The following is a 15327-nucleotide window of genomic DNA, read 5'->3' as shown; positions in this document are numbered from 1 at the left end:
TGAAGATTATATATGTCAATAAAAAATTGACACGTTTTTATCGTAGTTGTAATATCTAGATAATAACGCAATTAACTATGTAATTAATCCATTTTTTTTGTCTTTTCAATGCGAGCATTGAATAATGAATTTTTTTTATATTTTTACGTTTGCAATGTCATGTGCGGTTTTTTTTTAACAAACATTTGCGTAAACATTTATTTTAAAATAGTTAGCCAAGTATTAGTAACGATAGTACTTCTACCATTTGGTATCTTAAAGATAATTAAAGAAAACTTAAAGATAATTAAAGAATATTGATAAAAACTTAATAACAGCCTACAATTATCAGCAATAATTGTTTATTTGCTAAACGATTAGTAGTTATGAACATAAGAGAACTTAATACTATTTATATAAAACATAATTTATATTTATATAAATATTAACATTTAAATTTTTATGAAAAATAATATGAAACAATTATGGTCTGTCAGGCGACAAAGTATTTAGGCGGAAAGCAGAAAATTGAGGTGAGAATGGCAGCACCAGTACCTTTATGGAAATTAGCTGCTGCCAGCGGTCCGTATGTGAGGCTTGCAGCTCTCAGCGGTGCAACAGCTGTGATACTTGGCGCCCTTGGATCGCACCGTAAGTGAATTACAAAAAAAATGGCATGTATTATTTTAAACCTGTATAAACACGAGATTCGACTCAATCGAATGCTCTGCTCTGCAGGACATTATTCTAAAGATGAGATAGGACAGGAACAACGTCGAATCTTCGAAACAGCAAATCGATATCATTTTATACACACTTTGGCCTTGCTGGGATTACCGTTATGCAAGTTCCCAGCCTTGGTAAGTAGAACGTCATTAATCCGCAATAATTGTATCCAAGTATAGAGTTTGCATAATTTCACATGCACTTGTGTTGTAGGCTGCGACTTTCATGCTCTCTGGAATTATACTATTCTGCGGAAGTTGTTATTATACTGCATTTACCAATAACAGACGATTCAGTTCAACAACTCCAATTGGGGGATTTTGTTTTATACTGGCATGGTGCAGTATGTTCTTGTAAATATCGCTGTAAAATTAGGTGTTTTCATATAAGGAAGCAAATAAGGCATAAGCAATGCAATGCGCAGTATAAAAAAAAATAAATAAAAATAATACTTGGTAACATTAAGAAATGGATGATTAAAAGTTATAGAAAAAGATTTAAAAAAAAATAAACCAACTTTTTAACATGAATATTAATGTACTCGCAATTATTGATTGATTTTATTTCCAGAAGATAATAGAGATAAAAGTAAATAAAAAATATTATTTTACGGTTATTCGAGAATGGACTTTGAATATTTCCTTAGAAAATAACATATCTCTTGTTCAATTCCCAATGCTTTTTTGTCTCATCCAATGTGTTTAAGAGGTACATTCCTTTGGCGATTTATACCTACGCGTTTATTGAAGGTTTTGAAGAAAAAAAGAAAATAAAAAAAGATCTTCCGATATGAATAAAGTAAAATTCGTTTATATACTACTGAATCGATATAAATATATCTTTTGTTTATAATATTAATGACATGGGTTTTTCGCGTATCCTGGTTACACATTTTACGACAGTGCATATATTCAAGTTTTCTGATCTCCTTTGCCTGTATTGATTTTCTTGCGCTATCATTCGCGATTCGTCTTCACACAAAGTGAAAAATATTTTTAAAAAATTGCAAATGTGTCCACACGCTTAATAAACGTATAATCGTGGTAACGTAAGGTACACTGACATCAGCAGTACAGTATATCTCAAAAAAAGAAGAAAAAATATTTTATAGTGACAATGACAACATAAATTACAACTTCCGCTAATGAAGGTATGTGACTTTCAAATCCGCGAGTTCTGGAGGATACAACAAATTGGAGAAAGCGCCCGCTCATGTGTGCGATGTACATAAAATTTGAATCGAACAAAAGTATAGACTAACTTGCCTCACACACTCTCTCGTACAGTTTCTTATATAGATTCCGCGGTTTCTGCGATGACATAAGAAAGTAATGTACCTTGTATTATCCATTTGATACACCAGCTTCACTTACTTTATATATCCATTCTATTTTGTATCATACAATTCTCTTACAATTTTTTTTTCTTTTTTCCCTTTAATTACGACGATTTGTTTGTAAGTAAATGGATATCGGAATTTCCCTTCGATTCACGCGCGTGTCACGATGATGATTCCTTGGCGATTCCGGACTCTTATACTGCTAAATAAAGTAAACGATCGGGCTAATTTACTTAGAATATCAAATAAATGTTGATGAGCGTTACACACTGATTGAACTTAAATGTAAGAGTGTGTGGCGTAACGTGTGACTCACGCATTGCGTTCTCGATCGTTGAAACTTAAAAGCGACGAACACGAAGAGATCGATTACAAAATAGAGAATAGCAGCGAGAGACACGATATTGTGTACATGTGTCTGTATCCGGAAATAGTGTTGTTTCCGACAAGACACGCGCTCGCACGCTTTCATCACGGGCGTGCGCGTCTCGTTGCTGATTTTAGCATGTAAATTTTCATACTCATGTCTTCCGCGATCGCGGGGGATTGGCGACGTATGGCGATGCTTTTTAATGCACCACTGATATAAAATTTACTTATATCTAGTAAACGTCCTCCTTTCTTTCTTTCTCGCTCAGGCTATTTTATGTTCAGTTAGCATAGTATTTTCCGTAGCAATATCATTTTTCTCGTTACTATTATATAAAGTATTTATATCGACTTGTGTATATTAAACTATATTTACAATCTTTTTTTTTATTGTAACATACTGAAGATAAGTTTCTTTTTCCTAAAACGAGGTCGCTTGCAAGCCACTCGGTTTGTAGCAGAGCGTAAACTCGCACGGTTCGGTTAATTATGCAGCTTTGCACTTTTCTTTCTGATCAAAGTATATCACAATCCAAATTGCAAAGATATAAACATCAAAAGAAAGAACTGTCGCTCCGACGAATTTTTTGTTTCAAGAAATAAAAAGTCCTCAAAAGAACTCACGTAAAGGATAAAAATCATCGCGACGTTGAATTTGCTCACTGACAACATACGTAATTTCACGTAGATCTTAAACGAAGTTCGGATAATTCGCGGTCTGAATAATGTAAGAATAAAGGAGAAAATGAGGTGCCGATTTTCCATCCATTTCTAGGAGAGATGGAACGAGTGTTGACCCTCTTGCGCGGCTATCCGCAACTTTTCCCGCATTATTTCCAAAGTGGTATAATCAGGCAGTTTTAGGTAGTTAACGCAAGTCATTACTGATGGTAGAAAATCGTCTGTCTTCATAGACGGATCAAAGGTTTTGCGCACTATTGTTAACGGAGGGGTTAAGCTTTTGAAACCTGAAAAATATAAGCATGCACTTTACCGCTAATCTCTCTAGCTTATGAGAACACAAATGAAAAATGAGAATGACAAAGTATCTACCTCCAACGGGCAAACGCGGTGAACCGGTGACAAACTGAATGAACTGTCGTTGTTCCTCGCTGTTGTATTTGGACATGACCTCGAATAGAAAACGAATGGCCCGTGAGTCCGGTGTATAACCATGATCGGTTCTACAACATTCGGCAAGAGTTTTCACGTCCCATTGTCCGCCGGTTTGTGCGTGACCGCAAAATACCGCCTCCAGTTCTTCTGGGAAGAATAGTTTCAGTTGCAACGGAGGAAATACCGACTCGAAACCTTCCCGGAAAGCCTCCATTTGTCTGAATACTCCTTCGTATAAGAACCAGTGTACCACTAACTGAAATTTTATGAAATTGCATGATCATCGTGATTTCTCAAACGACATCGGCGAAGGAGAACATCAAGAGTGAGTGAAAACGAGATATGCATTTACCTTAATATATTGATCCAAATTGTAAATAGTAACAGATATTTCGCTACCGCCCTTCCTTAATTCGATATTCTCGTAGCCCGGTAATTCAAACACAAGACCCAGTTCGGAAATGGGACATGTGTCTAAATCGAGAGCCTCAATTAATTGCGCTTTCTCGTGCGGTCGTAGCGTCTGATCCTTCTCCATAGCTTCTTTCTTCCTCACGACCTCTTGGAGCTTGCTAAGAGTGCGATATACATCGGGACATACGTATGTCAAGTCGGCTAATGTAAGAGTATGTTCCTCTCCCAATAACCAACGATAGAAGGTTAAACTAAATGGCAAATCCAACTAAAAGAGACAATTCAATATGTTAAGAACGTAATCGAAGAGAGATTTGAAAAGATTTTACGAATAAGATATGCTAATTTTTACCATTCTGGAATCGTATATTGCTTTCGCCATGAATTTCCCAAGGAATTTGAACTTGGTCTTCAATTTTGCTAGATGCGATACTTTAGTGTTCCATGGGATTGGCGTCGGGAAGAGCCCGTGCGAGGAATTAACATATCCGTTTTCAGTAGGATTCGAATTGCCATGCCACAAGTCTAAATCAGCGCGTTGCAGTTCCTTAGAGACTAGAGCGTAGAATTCCAGAGTTGGACCGAGACCAGTACCGACCTGTAATATAAATACTACGTTAGAGACTTGCAATAAGATTGACAGTCCAAGGAGGATATGTACATAAAAATCAACTAACCTCGTTGACGTATTGCACTTCAAGTAAGGCCTTATTAGAGGCTAAATCTTGAATCACTAACTCCGCTTGCTTAAGAATGTCCGTTCTCGAGATAGTTCTCTTTCTTCGTTCTAAGCGTGGCGTAACACGCTCCTGACTGTCTGATCCTGAAAGTTCTGGCGCGGAATCCAAGAGACGTTGTAGTGCTCTATCTCGATCAAACGATGTTGCATACAACAAAAGCTGCCTCGTCTCAAATGGAAAGAGAAAAGGACTGGAAATTGAAATTAATTATTGCAAATGAATTCTTGAATTATAAAATCAGTAAAATTAAATCAATGATCGAGTTATTCGCTTTACTGACCAGACAGACGCTATCTGTTGTAACCAAGATGGCAAGTTTCCAGTCATGATCACCAGTGGATCCTGCAGTTGCCTGCTAGCTTTTGCGGCGATCTTATTATTGATAAAGTCCTGAGGTGATAGCAGGCTCATGCTTTTTAGATGAGGAAACAATATGCCCCAATGGCGATTAAGAGCGTGCAAGAGCCGCAAAAGACACAACCCATCGAGAGAGGCGTCCGTGATAGTTACCGAGGGCGGTAATGTGGGAGATAGATATGGCGCGAGGGGACAGTGTTGAAGAGGAACCGTGCCTTCTAGCCAAAGACTATCTTCTTTTCTCTTTGAACTAATCTTTGTACTTTTTCCCTTGCCCTTCCTGCTATTACCCTGTGAGCTCGACCCTGATTTTGGAGAGGTTGCGGCATCTTCTTCTGGTACAGGTCTGCGTTCAGAAAAAATAAAATATTTCTTTTCGGATCAGTATAAAAGTCGATGGTCTTATAAGTTTCTTTAAAAAATGATATCAGCACTAGTTCTGTAACTTTTAATGATAGTAATATTGATGTTAAGTGTCGGCGTTTTTACAAAATGAGTTCTAAGTGTACTTTAAAATTTCTGAAATAAATGTCTGAATGTTTGAAAATACCTATAGTATATCGTATGGGTTTGCACCCATACCGCATCGTGTCCAAGTGGCGGTTCACTATCGGCCTCTGCCTCAGAGTGATCCACTCCGGAACATCCAAATTGCCTGACAGCTTGATAAACCGTCATGTTAAAAGGTAGGACTATGTCGCCAATTAAAAACTGAAGTTTATGTTTCGGCGGTCCTTGGCTTATCACAACTGCCGCCTGGAAAGAAAAGCGGCAAATGTAATCGCTTGCACCGATTTTATCGGTTTTCTCTAATCTAAAGATAGATACTCCATTGGAAAGGTATATACCAGAGTATCATCAATGTCATCTTCGCTATTGTCGTCATCACTGACCATCGAATCAGCGTCCCGTATTCTGCCATATCCACGTACCATCAAATAACGCTCAATGGCCTGTACTAATGCAAGCGGATCTATTTTTACAGTACCGCCCTTCCACTGCTTCAAATTATTACAGTCCGGATGCCGTTGAAGATTACACTGCACAATTCAATGAAATGTTGCGTGTATATTTCGGCGTTTGCATAGAGTCTTGTCTTTTCTCGTGATAATTAAATTTTATATATTTTAGATAGTTACCTTAAGTTGATGCGTATTGAAGAATTTCAGAGCACTGGTACCGCCACGGCCAGCGCCAGAACCCGCAGGTAAATCGTGAACTTTCACCGGGAATTGTTCTAGCTGTGCAACGCAGCTATTCAATTTCGTTACTAAAGCACCAAACGCCCCAGGATTAAGATCCATAATATCGTTGTTCTGTTGCATCTGAATAAATTGTATCACAAGAATTACTTATATATTCATTTGAAATGGAGAAGGGTAGAAAGATCGATTTTACTTACAGTAGACTCCGCAAACAATTTCCAAAACATACGAAGACGGTCGTAACGGTTACCCGGTGCATCTGTGGTAGTGAGGTAGTTCAACAGAGCCTTGATAAGGCCGCTGTAATTCATTTCAAACGGCGATATATCGCTCTCGAGAACTATGTCCCGTAATTCCGTTAGTGCTGATAACATTTCGTCCAATTCCTATAAACGTAAGTGCGAATTGTGAAAAATCTGCAGATATAAATAGATTTATTATATATGATCGATTTTTGAATGTTAATTTTGAATGTTAATTATTATTTGATATTTAATAAGAACTAACATGTTCTCTCTCTCTCTCTCTCTCTTTCTCTCTCTCTCTCTCTCGTAAATATACTAATAATATGATAAACACAAACTTTGTGATCAAACTTTTTTATCACCCTATTTATACATAAAACTATTTAAAGATAAAGCTATAGCATAAATATTGATAAAACATCCAATGTTCAGCAACCTTTATTAATAATAAATTGTTTATTTAATGCACTTACATTTGATTGCAATCGCTGTATCGCAGCAGTTAATCGAGCAAGAACTGTTAGGGCAGGATGCGAGCAAGGTGCATCATCTTGGTATCTTGCCAAAAATTGGGCTGCTTGTTCACGCACCCATGCTTTTGCCTTATCCCGATTTCCACCAGTTAAGCTTGGATTACTCGGTGGTTTTGACAGATTCGTGGATGAGCTCGAGTCTCTCTTGTCGTTGCTAGTACTGGACGAGGACGATTTCCGACCCCATTTGGCTGGATTGAGATTTCCCAAAAATCGATTATTCTTTGGGGTAAAACCAGTAAACAGGGACTCCGGCTGTTGTGTTTGTTGCGGTGTGGTGGTGCCCCCCAATCTGGAGAAACGACCCTTCTTATTCTGTCGTTTTTTCTTCAGTACATCACCAATCCTTCTAATAAATAGAAAGACATGATTTATAAATAGGATAACTGATTATTTAAAAAATTGTAAATATATCAGTGAAGACATCTCGTACTAACAAGTGAGCACTTTGCGGTGCGCTTGTTTCCTCTACGCTGTTGTTTAATTCCGTTCTGTGTGGTTCCAGCGAAGCACTGATATTTGGTTTATACTGGCACGACGACGCGATTGTGCCAAACAATATGTTGCCATTCGAAGATGGAGAGACAACTGGAGATGTGGCACTACTAGAAGACAACATTGTGGTGGAAGAAAGTGGTGTATTAGACGGACCTGGCTGTGGGCTTGGTAATGATGTACCTAAATACAAAGTAAAATATCATATAATCCAGTATATATGTATGTCGCATACGTGTGTGTGGCAATGGAATAATAAAACACATTAAGAATAGAACAACTTGCCAGAAGGGCACTTAGGTGGTGAAACACCGAGAGGTACTTCGGGATCTGCTAATTGACGAACTTGATGCAGTACGCCCTCGCGATGAAAATGAACCCCAAATACTTGTGGCAATCTTTTCATCAAGATACTCGCCATTTGAAGAGCTCCGATAACTATACGTAAATCTTGCGACGCTAACATACCAGCTATATGTGACGAAACCACTTGATTCTTTAGAACATCCTGTGTGTAAAAGAAAACATTAGTACATAAAATATACGTCACAAACAAGAAAATATATTGTCACTTAATATATATCTTACCTTAAGTAATATATATCTTAATATATATCTTACTTTAAGTAAATCAGTTGAAGCATAATACACCATACGAAGAAGAGCTCGGAGGCATTTGCATTTTACAGCGGGTCCAGCTGAACTGCTATAAACTTCATATAGTACAGAGAATAAAGTTCGAATAAAAGACACTAGCCATTCGTTCGTTTCAATTACCGGAGGCACAACATCCATACTGAAATCAATAATATAACTGCATTAACAACAAAATTGTTTGTAATCTTAAAAGATCGCAAATGTAATTTGTACCTAGATGAGCAAGTTGGACTCTTTCCCTCAGTGGGATTAGCGTTTACTCTCCGAAATATACTTCTTGTCATTCCTATATCCTCGTTAATTTGTTTCATCACAGTCAGATCTATAGTGTAAGTTCGTCCTAAGGAGGTAAGGCATATCTCATCTTCGCCATTTTGAAACGCCATCTAAAACATGTATTTAACGATTAATGTATTTAACGTATTAATGTATTTAACGATTTTTTTGTATTCACTCGTTGATTAAATATAATTACCTCGATAATTCTAGAGTCTATAGTACTGAACGGATGGGAACATTGTCTTTCGTCACGCCATTCCCACTGGACAGTCTCCTGTTGATTGCTGGTCCTTTCGAGTAAACTATTTACACTGAATATTCCATCTGTTGGTAATGGAGGCATAAGCTCCTCGATTAAACATGTAATTTCAAACCACTCCTGCGGTGTACGCGGCACCAACTCTACGTCTTCCGTTTTAACTTCCAGAGATCCAGTTAAAAGATAACTTAATGTGAAAGCTATATTTTGTTGCAGCAACAATTGCGCCAAGTCGGGACAGCGATTTGATATCACAGAGAGCATTCGTAATACAGTTATGAAATTGTTAGTGCTGTTAACCGGCGGCGTAATCATGAGCTGTAATAAAAATGTATAAACAGTAGGGACGAAGATAAAAACTCCAACAATAAGAAGTATTTCACTGATAAAGTTCATACCAGCTGTTGTAGATTCTGTAAGAGTTCAGCATTGATAATTTTATGCAGCATTACAGGATCATGTTGGAAACTGTCAACTAATCGACTGAATGCTTGACACACACACTCGACGCTCTTTTTATCTTGATTCGTTAATCTGCTCGTTAATAATGGCAAACTATCCACTACTAAATGAAAATCATCAGGATGAAGGTTTTGACAGCAGTTTGCGGTAATTGTTAACGCTGCACGTTGTGCTGTGATGTTGAAGAAATCAACAAATTTCAAACAGGCTGAAACCCCACCCTGAAAAATAACAAGATTTTGCAATTAAATTTTAAATAATAAATTTATTTTTAATTAATTGTAAATAATAAAAGTCATCACATGTGTTTCCAAAGCATCACATAAAAGGACAAATTTTTTTATCTAATTTGAACATTTGAAATATCTTCGTTATTAAGGGCACTATAGATATAGTATAGATAAGACCGACTATGACGCGCGAGACCTAGCTTTCGGATGCGAGAGAGACGGCACACAACTCTTTTCTCTCTAACAGACTTAGAGAGAAAAGAAAATTGTTTCCTCTCTCTTACACGAGAAGCCACCAGCAAATACTATATATAGTATATGCTCTATATATGCTATACATGGTTTCTATTTAGCGACACAAATCGACATAATTCTATCGTTTTATCTTTATTACTAGAATGCCAAGAAAGATAGAACGACCTGTATCACTAAATAGAGAAAGAACGCATTCCATATCTATGAAAAAAAAATTTCATATCTAAATTATTCTATTTAAAATATTTAAAGTATTTATATATAATTTTCCACTTTGAAAATATAAAAATCATTATTTTTCTAAACAATTTTAAAAATATTAAGAATGCAATAAAATCAGATATAAAGTCATCAAAAGTCACGATATTTTGATATAGAATATAAAATTTCAAATAACAATATAAATCTTTTGATGATTTTGTAATAAAAATTCTTATATATAAAATTATGAACTAAATCAATTATTGCAAAAAAAATACACGAGTAAATTAAGAAAAAAATGTAATTGTATTATATGCAAGTTAGGAACATGTGTACATACCGCATGTAAAATTGTTTTGCTATGTCTGCGTGACAACATGGCTAATGCTGTCAAACACTGTTCAGCTACGTCCATGCACTCGATCGATTCGAGTTTTTGTAAGAATACCGGCACTGCATCCACTACAACAGTGGACGACCGTGGCAGCGCCTCCATCATATACGTAAGGGCACGACACGCATGGGTCATTATCGCAAAATTATGTTCAATCCCCAATAAATTAATTAAAGCTGCAACCACTTGTTTGACCGGAAAACCGGTTAAAGTATCCTCGTTGCCCATTACAAGAATCTCTCCCATGTTCATGACGGCCTGCAATTGTTCTCCCTCGTCTTCAACAGCTTGTAAGCCGGCTAGAAGTTGTTGCGCTTTAGCAGCTGCAAATTGTTAGTTTAAAGATCAGTATACCGAATAAACGATATTTCGACATGCTATTTATAGAAGCGAAGTGTGTCGTACAATTAAAGATTATTTATAGATTATCATAGAGGTTGGCAAAAAACATGTTTTAAACAGTTTAAAACATGTTTAAAACATGTTTTTAACATGTTTTAAACACGTTTTTTTTAATATTGTGTAAAGCATGTGTAAAGTATTAAAAATATATTTAAAAAAAAAAACACCATGTTTTATTCTTAAAAAAAAAGAAAAGAAATAGTCTCTACCAACCATGGTTGTCACATGATAATAAGAATAGACTGCGCATTTCTATAAAATTGTCATCGATTTAGAGAGAGTGAGATAGTTTGAATCATACGCTCTCTCTATTTCTAAAGTAGTGAACTAAAGAGAGATATGACTCAATTCTTTCTAACAGAACACAAATGTTAAGTTCAAGAGAAATGCGTAGTCTATACCTATTAGAACTATAATCGATTCACAAACAGCGTGTGAATTGTGAACTGTCTCAATTAAGAGAGAAACAAGAGTTACAAATATATCGATAAAAGAATTAATTTTCATACCGGAACTTGCGCCCATGCTTCTGTTAAGTAAGTGTTGCATCCGCGGTCCTAATGCACCGAACACATGAGGCGGTAAACCTCTAGCCTCCAATAAAGCTTGCAATCGTCCAACTTCTCCATCGTCGCTTTCGCTGTCACCTGTTGTTCCTGACATTCCAGATGGTCCTCCACCAGCTTCGCGTGCAAGTAGGAAATCGAAATTTTGAATGACGCGATCTAACATCGTACAACAAAATTGATCAAGCATTAAATATCTATTAAGCTTAGACATCAATAGCATTTAACCTGTGGCGGATGTCGCAGTTGATGCTGACTCCTCCTCACCTGTGGTTGAGACTAACTGACTGCTCGGAATAGAAGATGATACGGAGGTAGCGCTGATAGAGTCATTGCCTGACATTACACTACCCAATCCACCGGAGCCGCTCTCCACCACCGGCTTCCTCACGCGTGATGAAGAGCGATGTCTGTAACAACGCCAGCCAGAGATATCGTTATAATTTGTTAACTGATTACGTAAGATCTTGTCAAGTTCGCAACTGAATTAAAAGAGAAAAGTATCTCTGACTGGCTACCTCGAACTCGAACAGGAACCCGTTGTAGTATCTTTCTTGTGATGTTTCCCCGAAGTCTTGTTGCTAGATGGCAATTCCTTCGGCTGTTCACCGGTAGCTTTCGCGCGAGAGCGTAGCAGGTGCTTGTGTGTAGAATGAGGGTGTGTAGGGTTGGCAGAAACGGTGGCAGACACAGGTGGATTGGCAGTGGCCGTTGAAGTGATGCCACTCGTGCCTGCCCCGTCATGTGCCAACGCCCCCCCACCACTCTCCACAGAGTTACTTGCTGCGTTACCCACTCTGATGCTGGACTTGACACCCAGGACTTGACTACTCGTGCTGCTACTCGTTGCGCTACAGGTCGCACCGCCGTGAGATTTCGAATCTAAAATATCCAAATGTCATACAATCATTGAGATACATAAGGTAAAGACTAGGGTGAAACTTGTCGCGTGTGGCTGTCTAACTGCGCACATTTTTATTTATATATGGATGTCAAAGTTGCTGTATAAATACATATATGCAACATTTCTTATTTACACTTTCGATACACGTAAAATATCTTCAAAACGAAAAAGAAAACAATATGACTCTTATTCCGTGTGCACAATTACAAAAGTCAAACATTTTCGCAAGTTAAATCATTATATAATGTATGATTTCTATCATGATGTGTCTTATTTTATATACAATTTTGCCTGTCGATTGTAAAAATATCTATTAAATATTTTTATATAAAAACCAAGCATAATAGTTTTTCAAAACTGTTCTTTTAATTGGTCTTTTATGTTTCTTTAATTGTTTTTGTTCAGTTTATGAATATTAATAATCTTCTTAGTTAAAATCATATAGTTTTAACAACATTTAATGTTGCATATTTTCTCAGAGATTAGAGATCGCGATATTAAGACAATATTAAGTATTGTCTAAATACCAACAGCTATGATAGATAAAATGTGAATTCACAAAGATTATGCACCTATTTAAAATAAATTTCATTCTAACAATTTCGTAATTTACAAGCAACTTTCATCGAACAACAGAAGAAAATCTTAAGCAATTTCTATTTGTTATCTGAAGGAAAATTTAATTTTTTGCAATCGGTAATAATACGGCATAGTTAATACAAAACACTAATTATGTTTAATAATGCTGTACTGTAATGATCCAAGTTTCGACATGGTATTGTTTGATTTCCTCGCATTAAGAAAAGAAACTACGTGTCATCCCCATTTCCATAAATCTTGAAAACTCGTATTGTGGCTGCTAGAGCAGGTACAAATTGTATTAAGATAGATTTGAGAAAAAAAAAAAAATTATCTTTTGAGATAATACATCGAGTCTTACGAGATCAGAAATTAAACCTGGGTACTTAATAAGATAAATTTTTCATTAAGGCGAAAAACGTGAAAAGTAAAAAATTCCTCCATTAGCTTCAATGATAAATATTTTTTTATTTTTCATGTTTCTACCTTACATGATCGTTATATTGGTCTTAATCGCTCAGTATATTGCAAGTTTACAAGCTGAAAAGTATCAGAATTATTAAATATATCTAAAATAGGAACATTTTATACATTTCATTAATTCTAAACTCGCATAACAGCCAATTACTTAGCAAACATAAAAGAGAAGATTAATGATTAGAAATGATATCCGATAACAAAGATATTACTAATAAAAATCATCTTTCACACTCTTTTCAAGATGAAAGCTTCTTTTAAAAGACTAGAATGAATTAATTACATTTCTAATATTAAAGCAACCTCAACTTATAATATTTCTGCGAGAAAATGCTGTAGAATATGTCAGTTTGAAGAATGTCGACATGAAAAAAGAAATTTCCGAAAACAATTGTACTTGAATGTATATTGTATTAACTATATTCAATCAATTCTATTATGTATTGAAAGAACGAAAGCAAGATCGATTTAATCTCATGATGATGTACAGAATTCCACAGAAAAAAATTGCTTATCCACAGAATTTCCGACATCAGTTTTAACATATTATCTCGAGAGTAATATTAGCGATACAAAAAAATAAAGAAATAGGAAAAAATAAACATTCAAAATTTTAAGATATTTATTACAACTACCATAATAAAAATTGGAATTGTTATATAAAAAATAAATTCTTTAATATTGCATACATTATGATTCCAATTGTACAAAAAAATATTATTCTAAATTAGAACCAAAATAAAAACTGAAATAATAATAATAATTCCGATATTGATAGCTTTTATAATATTTTATTCAATTAAAAGTTATATATATATAGTATTAGATATACATATAATTGTATGGTGTATGATATGTTAGATAACTTTACGAAAATGTTTGCAAACAGTTCATAAACTTCCAGTACGATTTTTGTACAATATATTTCTGAATATAAAAGACAACTTTTTCTTTCATATTATAATTTGAAAATACTTTTTTCTAATTTTTATATATCCAATTATATAAATTATATATAAATTATTAATATACTCTTATTATGTGTGTGTAACAAAAAAGATTTAGATTTAACGATACGTTAAATCACGATGATGCGTTTTTAATTGCCGCATTCGTGATAATTGTCAGATTTAATAAAACATAAGTATCATAGAAGTTGAATAGAATTGTATTTCCCTTAATTATATTTACATAATTAATATCATGCATGAATGAGTTTGATACAGAAGTTTACCTCATATTAAGTACAGTAAATGATGATACTTGCATATGGATGTATAGAGAATAAGTTCAGAATGGAGAGTTCAATGACTCGGATGTTCATTTAAACTACTCGCGAATTTGTAAGAGAAAATAAGGGGAAGGAAGAAAATGTGGTACGAAGAGTGTGTACTCCTTAAGCTTACCTTCTTGATGGTAGGTTTGTGTTGATATTGGAAAAAGTGCTTTGACAGCAGACACAAATCCTTCCAGACATTCGCTCATCCTCTGGCCTAATGATACAGTCTGATCTATGACTCTTATCTTGATAATACTTGCGTTTTCTAAATTTTATTATTTATTCCTATCTCTCGAAACATTTTCACACTTTCTTTGCTTCTTATTGATCAAATCATTGCCTTTCATTTACACAAATATTACACACTGTCGTTATATTCATGATTGATCTGACGATATTGGATCAAAACTCGTAATAAAACGCACGAATTCTGTATCATATATTTCTGTATATTGTTTTATATTTCCAAAAATCAAAAATTTTTCAAGTCTGCTAATTAGCAAACATTACACAAATAGACATCACAAATAGAGATAAATTGCGTACATATGCAAATATAGAGATATGTATTTCATAAAGAGCTTTTTGTTTGGATTTATGTAAGCTAACATATTACCTAACTATACAATTTGTTCTTTCTTCTCTCTGTATGCATTGTTTAAAAAATCAAATTTACACTAAAGAATCAAATTGTTTACCGTTCTATTTTTTTTTGTTATCAAATCAGAACTACAAAAGAGAATTCTTTTAAACTTAATAGAGTAATTAACATTGCTTAAACATAATAAAATATATTATAATATATCTATAATTAAACATTTTAAAAAGATTTGTTTTCTTAGTTAATATTGTAACATTTATTATG

General features: G+C 35.0%; 2 protein-coding genes across 10 annotated transcripts in view; one reads left to right on the top strand and one right to left on the bottom strand.

The window, feature by feature from the left end:
- The window catches only part of LOC108686092 (transmembrane protein 256-like), a 3549-nt gene extending 2223 nt beyond the window's left edge, over positions 1 to 1326 (top strand). For both annotated transcript variants that reach the window (XM_018191181.1, XM_018191189.1), the window contains exons 3-5: positions 477 to 630; positions 718 to 839; positions 919 to 1326. In XM_018191181.1, coding sequence (XP_018046670.1) covers positions 477 to 630; positions 718 to 839; positions 919 to 1062 — 420 coding nt within the window. In that variant the 3' untranslated portion in view covers positions 1063 to 1326. The remainder of the gene's footprint in view (positions 1 to 476; positions 631 to 717; positions 840 to 918) is intronic.
- LOC108686051 (E3 ubiquitin-protein ligase TRIP12) overlaps positions 1244 to 15327 on the bottom strand; it is a 22460-nt gene continuing 8376 nt past the window's right edge. For 4 of the 8 annotated variants that reach the window (XM_018191111.1, XM_018191129.1, XM_018191136.1 and 1 more), the window contains exons 4-25: positions 14590 to 14676; positions 11742 to 12105; positions 11452 to 11633; positions 11167 to 11382; positions 10202 to 10578; positions 9112 to 9396; positions 8651 to 9031; positions 8389 to 8561; positions 8140 to 8314; positions 7804 to 8026; positions 7461 to 7701; positions 6964 to 7372; positions 6443 to 6631; positions 6180 to 6365; positions 5889 to 6080; positions 5591 to 5796; positions 4964 to 5386; positions 4621 to 4873; positions 4296 to 4541; positions 3882 to 4211; positions 3467 to 3785; positions 1244 to 3381 (exon numbers count right to left, since the gene is read on the bottom strand). In XM_018191111.1, coding sequence (XP_018046600.1) covers positions 3185 to 3381; positions 3467 to 3785; positions 3882 to 4211; positions 4296 to 4541; positions 4621 to 4873; positions 4964 to 5386; positions 5591 to 5796; positions 5889 to 6080; positions 6180 to 6365; positions 6443 to 6631; positions 6964 to 7372; positions 7461 to 7701; positions 7804 to 8026; positions 8140 to 8314; positions 8389 to 8561; positions 8651 to 9031; positions 9112 to 9396; positions 10202 to 10578; positions 11167 to 11382; positions 11452 to 11633; positions 11742 to 12105; positions 14590 to 14676 — 5654 coding nt within the window. In that variant the 3' untranslated portion in view covers positions 1244 to 3184. The remainder of the gene's footprint in view (positions 3382 to 3466; positions 3786 to 3881; positions 4212 to 4295; positions 4542 to 4620; positions 4874 to 4963; positions 5387 to 5590; positions 5797 to 5888; positions 6081 to 6179; positions 6366 to 6442; positions 6632 to 6963; positions 7373 to 7460; positions 7702 to 7803; positions 8027 to 8139; positions 8315 to 8388; positions 8562 to 8650; positions 9032 to 9111; positions 9397 to 10201; positions 10579 to 11166; positions 11383 to 11451; positions 11634 to 11741; positions 12106 to 14589; positions 14677 to 15327) is intronic. The other 4 variants (XM_018191146.1, XM_018191160.1, XM_018191155.1 and 1 more) reach the window with 4 other exon arrangements.

This window comes from Atta colombica, unplaced genomic scaffold (genome assembly GCF_001594045.1).
Source record: "Atta colombica isolate Treedump-2 unplaced genomic scaffold, Acol1.0 scaffold100, whole genome shotgun sequence".
In the NCBI taxonomy this organism is placed as follows: domain Eukaryota; kingdom Metazoa; phylum Arthropoda; class Insecta; order Hymenoptera; family Formicidae; genus Atta; species Atta colombica.
This window is presented reverse-complemented; position numbering and strand designations above follow the sequence as displayed.